We start from the raw sequence: 13,671 nt of genomic DNA, 5'->3' as shown, positions 1-13,671 counted from the left end.
CCACTACATTTTCTAAAGAAATGGTGTACTTTTACTCCGTTACATTTGCTGTATGTAAATTCGTTACTCGTTACTACAAAATGAAAGTTAAATGATGTGAGATGTGTGACGGACTGCACGCTGGTTTGGTGAATCTGCGTCTGTAAGTTAGACGGTGGTTAAGCACATTAATGCGCATGTGCAAACGTTCTCTAAAAGCTATCGGAGTTTTCTAAAAGTGCGTCGTTCACCCAAAGACATGCAAATATGGACATTTCAGAAGCTCCCCGTCCAACACACTGATGTAAGTTAACAATGATTAACAAAGTAAAGCTGCAGCATCAGCGTTTTTTTCATATTATTAGCATTAACATTGTTCAGATATCTACCTACCATTTTTACCGATTACATTCGAACCACAAATAAAACGTTTCACTAAATTTGTTTGAAATTCATTGACTGCAAAACTCATGAAGACACGTCCATTATTTTTTAAAACTCACCTACGGACAAATATTTCCTCAGATAACTTCTGTATTAGACCAGTAGAGGAGAGATTCATGGTGCTGAGGAACATGCAGCACATCTTTAACCCTTTAATGATCACAACAAGAACTCAACTTATCCAACTTATTATTCATGATTTTTCAGCTGTTGGCTTCTAGTTAGAAATTGTGTTTTCTTAAAGTAAGAATACCAATATTTTTTTAGTTTAATACATGCCATTCAGTGAGTAGATACAGCCCAAAAAAGATTATTTAAATACAGCTTATTTTACTCAAATATTTTGATTTAAATTAATGGTTGAACAGATCATTAAAGGGATAAAAGTGCCGCACGTTTTGTTAAACTCTTGAGTTTTGCTTTAAATTAATTATGCCAAAATTATTTTTTTGTTATTGAAATATACTACTCAAATAAAAAAATGGGACAGTATAGAAAATGCAAATAAAATAGATGCAGTGTTTCTTACATTTACATCAACTCACATTCTAAAAACGTTGGAACAGGAACATTTAGGGCTAGTAATGAGTTAAAAAAAAACAACTAAATAATGTCATGATTTCAAACAGGTGATGTCAACAGTAGATTATGATCATGAATTGGCACAAATCATGTTCATATGAAAGGAAGAAAACAGGTTAATTGTTAAGGTGGTTTACAGGCTTAAAAGAACAATCTTTATATTTAAAATGACCGCTTCCATTTATACTAACAGCATTTACTTTTACTTCTACTTTTAATACTTAAGTACATTTCATATCAAATTACTTTTGATACTTAAGTACATTAAACATCAGATACTTTTAGACTTTTACTTAAGTAATATTCTAAAAGGTGACTTTTACTTCCATCAAAGTAAATTTCTGGTAAGATACTTGTACTTTTACTCAAGTATGGCCTTCCGGTACTTTATACATCACTGCACACAGGAGTCCTGCACTAATCTCCATTATACCACATCTTTGTGGTGCCAGGTCGTACAGGGTCCGCATGTTCTCCCTGTGTCCATGTAGGCTTCCTTTAGGTAAGTTGATCCAAAGATATGCGGTCAGGCCAACTGGAGATTTTTAAAAAATCACCGTGTGTGAGTGTGTCTGCCCTGTGATAGACTGGTGACTTGCCTGGGGTGTTTCCTGGCTTTTGCCCAATAAATTTGAATAAATTGGATCCACCGCGACCCTGACCAGGATAAATTGGTGGTAAAACAGACAATGAATGAATAAATGGTGGTTAAGGAGTTTAGGTGAGTATACACTGGGCCGCTTAGAGGCGCTGTGACTGGTAATGGCGGTGTGAACGCTGCTGCTGTTCCTCTGTAAGTGAAGCTTCAGCAGCCGGTAGCGCAGCGTCTCTACTGCTCTCGTTACAGGTATTTGACTTTAATTCAGCCTAATTCATCCAAACATGGCTTATTAACTCAACGTAGTACGCTTAAATCTATTACAGTTATAAATGTGCAATTGTTTGTCATTTGTTTTACGTTATTTAGTGTTCTTGTAGCAGCACGAAACTTGCTGCTTCATGCTCGCCTCTCATTTATTGACTGAGCGTGCTAAGGCTAATGCTAACTACATTGACTTGTTTACAAGTCAGACATTGTTGTTGGCTTTCTAAATTGAACACAAGAAGGTTAGACAGCTAAATGTGTTTTACACAGTCATAAATGTGTTTAAAAGCCTGGTATTACATTTACTGTGTTTACTGTTTACTGTGGCGGGTTAGCTATGCTTTCTGAGACATTAGCCACTTAGCTTCCCTGGGTACTTTCTGTTTCACATTGGTTTCCGTTGATGTAGTCAGTGAGTCAAGTTTATTCCTAATTAATCTCAGGACGATTTTTTACTTCTGACAGGTGCTGGTCGTTTTCTGTGCATGCTGATTCACAAGTTAAGGCACAATGGTAAACTCATTCAAACGCATTGTTATTTATTTACGTTTATATGGTTAAATGTGCTTATACTGCGTTGTGAATACTAATAACGTGTACGTTTTTATTATAGTCTAGAAGATATGACTCCCGGACCACCATCTTTTCTCCTGAGGGTAAGTATCATTCAACAACGTTTTTATTCGATCACGTTTTAGGTGGTCAGATCACTACAAGAGGTGTTGTGAAAAATCTTGTGGTAGTTCGGAACGATCAGAGTAGCAGGTGTTTGCTCTCAGACCAGAGAAATGTCAACAATATTTATTCTGATCAGGGTCGTGGTTGCTCCAGCACCACCTGGAAACGCCATGTGGCTAAAATGTTAAATCAGTTTATGTTATGCCATTACACACTTAACCCTTTATTTACTTCTACCTAGGTTAACATTAGGGGTGGGTTTATAAAATCGATTTTTCGATTTTAATCGATCTTTATTTGAACGATCCGATATCGATTCATATAAATGCGAGATCGATTTTTTAAATACACCCCTTTTTACGGTGCACACGGAAATCTATTACTATTGTTACCTCCTTTAATTTCGCGTGACCAGCCCCTGTTTTTTCATGCAACGAGATCTGACCTGCACATCAGTTTAGCATGGCAGAAGCTCAAGTTATGACCACTACACAACTTTTTGCACTGATTTTCGCTCGGCTCTGGATTCGGGAGGAACTCTGTGTTCGCTCTGCGATCAAAACTCGGCTCTCAATCAATGTGAGAAACAGCGAGGGGAAACACAGGGGAGAGGTTGGAAACAGGTGGTGGAGCGCAATATAGTTTCTATTAGAATACATCAGCACACGAGTTTTACAGTATTTCTGACCTGATCGTTCTCTACAAAACAAAATATTTATTAACCTCCAACTCACTACAGAACGATCCATGCTGCTCGTGTTGCCAAATCCACTCAGATTCATTTATTTCATCAGCGCACAAACTTTGATTGCTCGCTACTTGTTGATGTGCATGTTTGGACGTGGTATCATTAAACCTTTCATCACTTCTCACGTGTGTTTTCGTGACAAAACGTAGTTTTGGAGACCAGAGAAGCTCGCCTGTGATTCCCCCTGGTGATGGATGGTGTAGTGTAAAACTCCCCATCGCCGATCAGTCGTGTAGTGTGAACATTACAGTGACCATGTGTTAATCAGTGTCGTGTAGTGTAAACTTGGCATAAGCTGTTCAACAGCCAGGTGTATGTTTACATTACATTTACAATGTTGTAGCATGTCAGACAAATGAAAGAAAACAGTAACATTCATTTTTTATTATTATTTCATTTGTCTGACATGCTACAACATTGTAAATGTAATGTAAACATACACCTGGCTGTTGAATGTTACTGTTTTCTGTTTTGGATTAATTATTTATGTAAACAAAATACACAAATATTTTTAATAATAAATGTTCTTTGTACAATTATCACATTCGTTCTCTGAACATCTTTACATATTTAAACAAAACCTGTTAATGTAACTCAAATATGCCTAAATGTGTTGAATCGAAATTGAATCGAAAATCGAAGATCGAAGATCGAATCGAATCGGGACCTTGTGAATCGGAATCGAATCGATCCAGGAAATTAGTGGCGATACCCAGCCCTAGTTAACATAGAGCAACCATTCCACCTTTTGCATAGTTTTGAAATGTGGAAGAGGGTGGCACGGTGGCTCAGTAGGTAGCACTGTCGACTCACAGCAAGAAGGTCCTGGGTTCAATCCCCAGGTGGGGCAGTCTGGGTCCTTTCTTTGTGGAGTTTGCATGTTTTCCCCGTGTCTCTGTGGGTTTCCTCCGGGAACTTCGGTTTCCTCCCACAGTCCAAAGACATGCAAGTGAGGTGAATTGGAGATACGCAATTGTCCATGACTGTGTTTGACATTAAACTTGTGGACTGATGAATCTTGAGTAACGAGTAACAACCATTTCTGTCATGAATGTAACCGAAGTATGTAAAACATGACGTTAATATCCTAATAAATAAAGAAAGAAAGGTGGAAGAAAACTGGAGTAAAAAAAACCTTTATTGCTAGAGAGCTGAGGCAAGGTTTAAACACAGGTCCCTAGGACCCTGAAGCTATGCAGAACCCAGAACAATGGGTTCAATGAAAAATTTTACTAATTTCAAATGTAAATTGCAATACAAGGCCAGTCACTAACTAATGAAGATTGATTGATAACAGTACAAAACATAAACATTTTATTGCCTTGTGTTCTTGTTAATAAACTTTTCACCCACAATGTTTAATAGTGCTCCCAGTTCTAGGAAACTAAGAAGTTTGCAAGTTTGAATGGTTAAAACATCCTAGTTAACAGTTTCTTCTGTCTCTTAACAGGGCGCCTGTATCAGGTAGAATATGCTATGGAAGCTATTGGCCACGCTGGAACATGCTTAGGAATTTTAGCCAATGATGGTGTGTTGCTGGCAGCAGAGAGAAGAAACATCCACAAGCTGCTGGATGAAGTGTTTTTCTCAGAGAAGATCTACAAACTCAATGAGTAAGGATGTCAAAATCTTATAACTTCGTTGGCTTCTACTCGAACTAGATTTGCACAGAGACGGGCACTCTAACGGCAGTGGTAGCTCAGTGGTTAAGGTACAGGACTAGTAACTGGAAGGTCACTTGTTTAAGCCCCGCATCTGCCAGGTTGCCACTGTTGGGCTCTTGAGCAAGGCCCTTAACCCTCAATTGCTTGAAGTGTCGCTTTCTCAATTGTAAGTCGCTTTGGATGAACGCGTCTGCTAAATGCTAAACACGTAAATGTAAATGCTCATTTCTGCTACATAAGGCATTTAATTTGTCAGACAAGATGTCATACGAAAGCATTAGGTTTAGAGTAAACTAAAATTAAGGTTTTCTAGCACTATAGTAACCTCATTGTGTTTTCTTGCAGAGACATGGCATGCAGCGTAGCTGGAATCACATCTGATGCCAATGTCCTCACTAATGAACTCAGGCTAATTGCTCAGAGGTAAGAGAATCTAGTGAAAAGATTCCACAAAGGCTTGTTTTCTTTAACCCACAGATAAATACAGATAATCCAACATAGAAAACAGCCATGATTTCATTCAAGTTTTAAATGTTTTATTATTCATGTGTTTTTATACAGGTATCTTCTTCAGTACCAGGAGCCAATTCCTTGTGAACAACTGGTCACAGCTCTGTGTGACATCAAACAAGCTTACACACAGTTTGGAGGTACCATAACACTGCATGATACCTTTACTTTTCATAAGAATCTATGATTATAGGAATTTTGTAGATGGAAGATTTGTGTGTGTGTGTAGGTAAAAGGCCATTTGGTGTATCACTGCTGTATATGGGCTGGGATAAGCACTATGGCTTTCAGCTCTACCAGAGTGACCCCAGTGGAAACTACGGAGGCTGGAAGGCTACCTGCATCGGCAACAACAGTGCAGTAAGAATATCATTTGTATACCATAATTATTTTTTAAGAAGCAGCATAGTACCTGGCTCTTTAGCTAGATTTAACTGATAAAATTAAAATGAAAACAGTGTTTTCACTGATCACATTACAGGGACAGTGGTAGCCTAGTGGGTAGAGCTTTGGGCTATCAACCGGAAGATTGGCGGTTCAAATCCAGGCTCTGCTATGCAGCCACTGTTGGGTCCTTGGGTCCTTGAGCAAGACCCTTAACCCTGTCTGCTCCAGGGGTGCCGTATGATGGCTGACCCCAGCTTCCAAACAAGCTGGGATATGCGAAGAAAGAATTTCATTGTACTGTACACATGTATATGTATATATGACAAATAAAGTATATCTATATTGTAATAGAAACACATTTAGAATTTGATACCTACAACACATTCCAAGAAAGCTGGGATGGAGGCAAAGTAGGAATGAAAAGTTTTACACCATTTCACAATAAGAAGGTAAATTAGTACCAGGTGGAGGATTCACCTCAAGATAAGTCCTTACAAGCAATGATGGGTTTTGGCTCACCAGTTCGTGCCAAACTTAAGGAGATTATTGCTGGTCAGTTCAAAAAGAAAATTTCTCAATGCAAGATTGCAAAAAAATTTAGTCTTTTACCATCCACTGTTCATAATATTGTAAAAAGATTCAGGGAATCTGGAAATATCACAGTCTGTGTAAGACAAAGCAGAACATCACTGTTGAAAGGGTGTCACCTTTGCTACTGTGATAAACATAGCCACATGGGCTTAACAATACTTCATAAAACCATTGTCACTTAACACCTGAAACTTAACGCCTCCAAGTCCGAAAGACCGTGGAATGTGTGTGGTCAGATGAGTCTATGATTCAGCTTGTTGTCTGTAGCTACATTTGCTAACAGGGTATGTGTCCGAATAAAGAGGCAAGTAAGTGTAAACAGTATTTCAAACTCCCAGATTTGCCACTGCAGCTGATACACTCATACCAGAACAACACAGCCTACCTTCTTATCACCATGCTGTTATCATTGCAGTGCTAAGAATAATCCACCACCCAAACAATATCTGGTCAATGGGTAGGGCTGTCGTGGTGAAAGAATTTCCCCTTTCGGTATTTAGCGTGGCTTAACACCACGGTATGTGGTATTACCGCCATTTTTTGTTGTTTTTGAAAATTACTTAATTTATCTGGATTTTAGAGCTATATAAACAAGCTTTATTGTTTGGCTATAATTCGGTATATTATTGCTTTTTAATGACAAAGATGAGACAGATTTAAGACAAATCAAATGCGTGTTTATTGTTAAATACAGAACAGAGCAGGGATGCGCAATAAGTGCACAGCTTTTCTCTATTAAAAAAAGGTTTAAATTTAGCTTCTAGGCTAGATACAGTGCCTTGCAAAAGTATTCAGCCCCCTTGAACTTTTCAACCTTTTGCCACATTTCAGGCTTCAAACATAACGATATGAAATTGTAATTTTTTGTGAAGAATCAACAACAAGTGGGACACAATCGTGAAGTGGAACGAAATTTATTGGATATTTTAAACTTTTTTTAGAAATAAAAAACTGAAAAGTGGGGGCGTGCAATATTATTCGGCCCCCTTGCGTTAATACTTTGTAGCGCCACCTTTTGCTGCGATTACAGCTGCAAGTCGCTTGGGGTATGTCTCTATCAGTTTTGCACATCGAGAGACAGAAATTTTTGCCCATTCTTCCTTGCAAAACAGCTCGAGCTCAGTGAGGTTGGATGGAGAGCGTTTGTGAACAGCAGTTTTCAGCTCTTTCCACAGATTCTCGATGGGATTCAGGTCTGGACTTTGACTTGGCCATTCTAACACCTGGATACGTTTATTTGTGAACCATTCCATTGTAGATTTTGCTTTATGTTTTGGATCATTGTCTTGTTGGAAGATAAATCTCCGTCCCAGTCTCAGGTCTTTTGCAGACTGCAACAGGTTTTCTTCCAGAATGGTCCTGTATTTGGCTCCATCCATCTTCCCATCAATTTTAACCATCTTCCCTGTCCCTGCTGAAGAAAAGCAGGCCCAAACCATGATGCTGCCACCACCATGTTTGACAGTGGGGATGGTGTGTTCAGGGTGATGAGCTGTGTTGCTTTTACGCCAAACATAACGTTTTGCATTGTGGCCAAAAAGTTCGATTTTGGTTTCATCTGACCAGAGCACCTTCTTCCACATGTTTGGTGTGTCTCCCAGGTGACTTTTTATAGATATCTTTGAGAAATGGCTTTCTTCTTGCCACTCTTCCATAAAGGCCAGATTTGTGCAGTGTACGACTGATTGTGTCCTATGGACAGAGTCTGCCACCTCAGCTGTAGATCTCTGCAGTTCATTCAGAGTGATCATGGGCCTCTTGGCTGCATCTCTGATCAGTCTTCTCCTTGTTTGAGCTGAAAGTTTAGAGGGACGGCCGGGTCTTGGTAGATTTGCAGTGGTCTGATACTCCTTCCATTTCAATATGATCGCTTGCACAGTGCTCCTTGAGATGTTTAAAGCTTGGGAAATCTTTTTGTATCCAAATCCGGCTTTAAACTTCTCCACAACAGTATCTCGGACCTGCCTGGTGTGTTCCTTGGTCTTCGTGATGCTCTCTGCGCTTTAAACAGAACTCTGAGACTGTCACAGAGCAGGTGCATTTATACGGAGACTTGATTACACACAGGTGGATTCTATTTATCACCATCAGTCATTTAGGTCAACATTGGATCATTGGATCCTCACTGAACTTCTGGAGTGAGTTTGCTGCACTGAAAGTAAAGGGGCTGAATAATATTGCACGCCCCACTTTTTAGTTTTTTATTTCTAAAAAAAGTTTAAAATATCCAATACATTTCGTTCTACTTCACGATTGTGTCCCACTTGTTGTTGATTCTTCACAAAAAATTACAATTTCATATCGTTATGTTTGAAGCCTGAAATGTGGCAAAAGGTTGAAAAGTTCAAGGGGGCTGAATACTTTTGCAAGGCACTGTATACACTGTGAAACGAATATTTTAAATGCACATCTAATCAAAATATGGTAAAAAAAAATTAATAAATAAATAAAACGAAACCTTTCGTTTAGAATAAAGAATAAAGTCTATAAGACCTTAAACCTGCGTTATCATGTCCTTGTTGCGCGCTAGAAAACCAACATGTTCACCTTATGTGGTTTCAGAGAGGATCTGAGTGGGGTAGCGATGTTCCCGACGGCACTAAAAACTCTCTCTGATGGTGTGCTCGTTGCACAAATACACATGTACTTGCATGCGACTTTAGAGAGCAGAGGAAATCTAGCCTGGTTGTTGTGCATTAAAAATGCACTGAAATTAGCCACTATTAACATAACAATATATACTACATTTAAAGTTATTATTCGTTTCAATACATTTTTATTCAATGAAAAAATACATTTAAATCATTCCAGCAAGCCAGCAAGAGAATATTTGCAGGCTGCAATTCCATATTAACTGTCATTAAGTGTTTTAGTACACCAAGGCTGTTTGAATATAGTCTAAATTACAAGTATTTACTGAGTGTGAACTCAATTTGATCATTAATAAACTTGCCAATAATTCCTGTTGCCATTGTTTCCATCTTAAAATACAAAGCCCGACACTCAGCAGCAACGGATGCGAACAGGTGGCTGGAAAATGACACTCTTAGCTCATTTTCATTATGAATTTATTTAACATTTATTACGCCCGAATGTAAGCGTAAAACAAGATGGACCCTGCACCAAAAAAAAAGAAAAAAGAAAGAAAAAAACTTGAACATCGCGGTTGTGATGGTTGCTTGGCATGCCCTGCGGTTGGCTGGTCTATGCAATGGGTATACAGAGCAACAGATGGGCTACAGCCAGTAATAGTCTATCTATTCTATCTATTATCTAGTCTATCTATTATCTTTATGGAATGTATTGCTCAAAATGTACATACGGAATTGGTAAACCTAATCAAAATCCACATTCTCCTCCGTGTGTGAAGCTGTAGAGTGGCAGATTGCTACAGAGAGCTTGAACACGCACAGAGAAGTAAGTTATGCCCTCTGAGTTCCTCTGTCACTTATGACAAGGAAATTACTCCCCATCTGGCCCTCCATGGCCAAATGCGTCTGCAAAATGTGATTCAAACCTGGGTCTCCATGGTGGTGAGGTAGTGCATAAGGCTGCTCACAAATGTTATAAATTTGTGTAATGTGGTTAACATGATTCACTGCTTAAGCACTGACCAAATTACATTTTATGGTCAAAAAGGCTTTGATGATGCTTCTATTAAACTGTAATTAAGGTAAAATTATAAGAGCCAACCAAAGCAATGTAATGTCTAACAAATACAGTACACAATGTCCAGTCACTTACAATCTCGACCGCTAGGGGGTGTCGGAGCGCCAGCAGTGACATCAGCATGTTTGGGAACGTTCTGTTCTGCTCAGTTTTAAGTAGAGAAGCTACAGTATATCTAGATAAGCTATAAAGACACATTCTGATGACATTTTCCTCCCTTATTACTTGTTGGCAGTTCAGCCATTTCCTTCTTGATATTAAACAACCGAAGCAATTTGATTATGTGCTTACCATTGGGTTTGTGTGCTGTGTTATAGGCTGCTGTGTCAATGCTGAAGCAGGACTTTAAAGAGGGAGAGATGAAGCTTTCAGCAGCGCTTGCCCTCGCCGTCAAAGTGCTCAACAAGACAATGGACGTCAGCAAGCTCTCTGCAGAGAAAGGTGTGTATACTCCCACAACATGGATATCCTGTAGTGGAAAAGAATGTGCTCAGCTGTGGTTTTATCCCCATATGAACCCTGAGCCTCTAAGCACCTGTGTGTGAACTGCATTTATGAGAGTTCTGTTGTGTTCATTACAGAAAGTGAACATTTCCAGTTTTATTGTGAACGAAATTGACTGGACCAACATTTATCATCCCATATTAAAACGGATTTATTAGCTTTGAAATGTCACTATAGAAATGTAGTTTTATTTCAAACCCACCAGTGATGGCCCTTTTCTATTGCATGGTACCCTACAGTACAATATGGTATGTATACATATCCAGAACAATCTAAACCATACCTAATGTGGCACTGTCGGTTTTCAGTTTCACAAGGCTGTAAATGTAGGAAGAGTTTGCTGAAGGTGAGACTGCGACATTGTTCTCCACCAGAGTCAAAATACACTTTTTTTTATTACACCACTTTAATAAGGTGTGATTGGTCCATGGTGAAGAAGGGCTAGCCTGCTGCTCAGGTGGTGCAGCGGTGAAACACACTAGCACACCAAAGCTGACATTTCGAAATCGTCGTTCCCTGGATAGGGACCTCATAACTGATGCGATTACGACCTACTGGTGGATTGATGGTGCCTGCACAGAGTCTAGGGATAATGCGTTGATCAGGGTGTGACTCTTCATACACAAAGCTGATCTGCATATGAACTCTTCTTGTGCAGGTGAAAAGATGCAGTCGGTACTGCACACGTCAGAGGGGGTGTGTGTCAGTCTCGCTCTCCTCAATCAGCAGTGGGGATCAGCATCGGCAGAGAGAAAGCGTAATGCAATTGGGTAATTGGATACAACTAGACTGGGAGGAAAATTGGGGAAAAATGTCAAAAAAAGATAGTAGACAGGTTGCTTGGCAATGAAGCAAAATCACTAAATGTACAATCACTGATTGAAAAATGCACCACACCAAGGATTACTGTGCAGTGATAAAAATGCAGCATGACCTATATGGTGTGGCAATCTTCCCCCAACCAGTACATTTAATATTTAATACAACCCCACTTTCTTTATCACTGACCCGCCTCTGTCTTGTTTGTTTAGTCGAGATCGCCACCCTGACACGAGAGAATGGTAAGACCAAAATCAAGGTTTTGAAACTGAAAGAGGTGGAAGAACTGATCAAGAAGCATGAAGCAGAGGAGGCTAAGGCTGAAAAAGATAAGAAAGAGAAGGAACAGAAAGAGAAAGACAAATAAAACCTGCACTTGCTGTTCTTCTATAAAATTTAAAAAGGTTTGAATTCATATTGTTTCACTCAGTCTGTGTCTACGTCGATTTTTTTTCTTTAATAAACCCAACACAACACTGTAACGGGTCCTGGTCTGTCATTGCAGCTCTAGAGATTTCTGAAAGTTGCTTTGCTGCACAGGAAGTGAGCCTGGATCAGCAAGAGCATTAGTCATGCAGAAATCACGGACAGATTGTCACTGAATAATAGATTAAATATAAAAGCATTCAGTGCAGAAGCTACTTCATCTATATTTTAATACTGCTGTTGAGTAACATTCTCAAATATAGTGAAGAATTGAGCATGTGTGTTTACTGTTATTTCTTAAGCAATACTGATTTCAGGGTGGCAGTTTCTGGCCTGGTCTTGACCAGTAGCTCCTTAACCAAAAGTACTTAGGTGTCAGTGATCAGTAAAGTGCTACTACAATTTTGTCTGACAGCAGCTCAAGAACTTCACTCTCACAATTGAGGTTGCTGCTAAAGCCATGTAAAATAGGGTTTGTTAGCAGCATACCACCGTCTTCCAATAACTTCTGCTACCTTTCCACTTCTTATTTGCTTTTTGCATGCTGCACTTAGTAAAATACAGTGAAACATCAATAATAAATAGCCATAGGTTTATTGCTAAGATAGTTCAAACTTAGGAGCAAATGAATGATGACGGCTTGATGGGTAGCCCTGTCCTGGGTTTAAATCCCAGGTGGAGCTGTCATGGTCCTTACTGTGTGGAGTTTGCATGTTTTTGCTTTGTCCGTGTGGGTTTCCTTCGGGAGTGCCGGTTTTCTCCCACAGTCCAAAGACATGCAGCCAGGTTAATGTGAGCTACTAACTAGGTGTGAATGTGTGCCCTGTGACAGACTGGTGAACTGTTCATGGTGTTCCATGTGTTTCGCCCAGTGCATTGTACAATGTACACATTGTTCACAAAACAGACAATGGGTCTGTCTGAAAACCTAGTGAGCTGCCTTCTTGCTTACTTCCTACCTAGGCAGCTGCCCACGTAGAGAAGATTCTAATTCGAATAAGTTGTAGCCTAGTGGTTAAGGTGCTGGACTAGTAATCAAAAGGTTGCTGGTTCAAGCCCCACTGCTGCCAGGTTGTCACTGTTGGGCCCTTGAGCAAGGCCCTTAACCCTTAATTGCATATACTGTCACTACTGAACTCATAAGGTTATTTAGACGTGGTGATTACATCACAGTTTTTGCTTACTAAGCTAACACAGTCAGCCTCATGCCATTCAAACCAATGGGCTGAGGCAACACAACCCGCTAGCATGCCAGCTAACATCTCCCTCTGTGTACCAAAAATGGTTAAATTGTCAATAATGAGCCCAAATTTGCAAAAATTACATTTTTATACAAATTAAACATCAATGATAATTTATTATTTTTTATTGAAAAAAATAAACCCACTTCAGCGCATCCAATTTCTACCCGTCAATCATCCTCTCACTAATGCTGGTCCCTGCTCCTGATTGGGGAGGACGAGGCTGCTCCACGCCCCCTCCGACACGTGCACATCAATCGAACATCTTATCACCTACACTTGACGAGTGCAGTGCGGTCCATTCCCATCTCCGTGCAGGCGCCACCAACCAGCCAGCAGAGGTCGTAATCGCACTAGTCTGAGAGAGAGTCCCCATCCGGCTTAATCCCGCCCCTTATCTGAACAACAGGCCAATCGTTGTTCATGTAGCCGCTCAGCCTTTAGCCGGCAAGATTTCAGCTGTGGTGAACAGCGTGTGTTTTACCGCTGCGCCACCTGAGCGGCGAGAATTTATTTTACATTAGTTGTTTCGCATTTGTCCGCCATATTTGTACAATTATCCCT

At 39.8% G+C, this 13,671-nt stretch overlaps 1 protein-coding gene across 1 annotated transcript; it reads left to right on the top strand.

Moving 5' to 3' along the window:
- The first annotated feature begins 1,749 nt into the window (after positions 1-1,749).
- Positions 1,750-11,922, top strand: psma4 (proteasome 20S subunit alpha 4). The gene is made up of 9 exons (XM_063003627.1): positions 1,750-1,852; positions 2,336-2,383; positions 2,484-2,526; positions 4,747-4,909; positions 5,306-5,383; positions 5,522-5,610; positions 5,700-5,830; positions 10,435-10,558; positions 11,653-11,922. The coding sequence occupies exons 2-9, from the start codon at positions 2,381-2,383 to the stop codon at positions 11,805-11,807; spliced, it is 786 nt and encodes a 261-aa protein (XP_062859697.1). The 5' UTR covers positions 1,750-1,852; positions 2,336-2,380; the 3' UTR covers positions 11,808-11,922.
- The last annotated feature ends 1,749 nt before the right edge of the window (positions 11,923-13,671 follow it).

Source organism: Trichomycterus rosablanca, chromosome 1, assembly GCF_030014385.1.
Source record: "Trichomycterus rosablanca isolate fTriRos1 chromosome 1, fTriRos1.hap1, whole genome shotgun sequence".
Taxonomy (NCBI): domain Eukaryota; kingdom Metazoa; phylum Chordata; class Actinopteri; order Siluriformes; family Trichomycteridae; genus Trichomycterus; species Trichomycterus rosablanca.
Note: the sequence above shows the minus strand (reverse complement) of the source record. Positions and strands in the feature narration are given on the sequence as shown.

Bases quoted from the DNA above. Each gene is read 5' to 3' on its own strand.
- psma4 (XM_063003627.1), top strand. The intron at 2,527-4,746 runs GTAAGTATCATT...GTCTCTTAACAG, and splicing joins CACCATCTTTTCTCCTGAGG to GGCGCCTGTATCAGGTAGAA. The intron at 5,831-10,434 runs GTAAGAATATCA...GCTGTGTTATAG, and splicing joins GCATCGGCAACAACAGTGCA to GCTGCTGTGTCAATGCTGAA.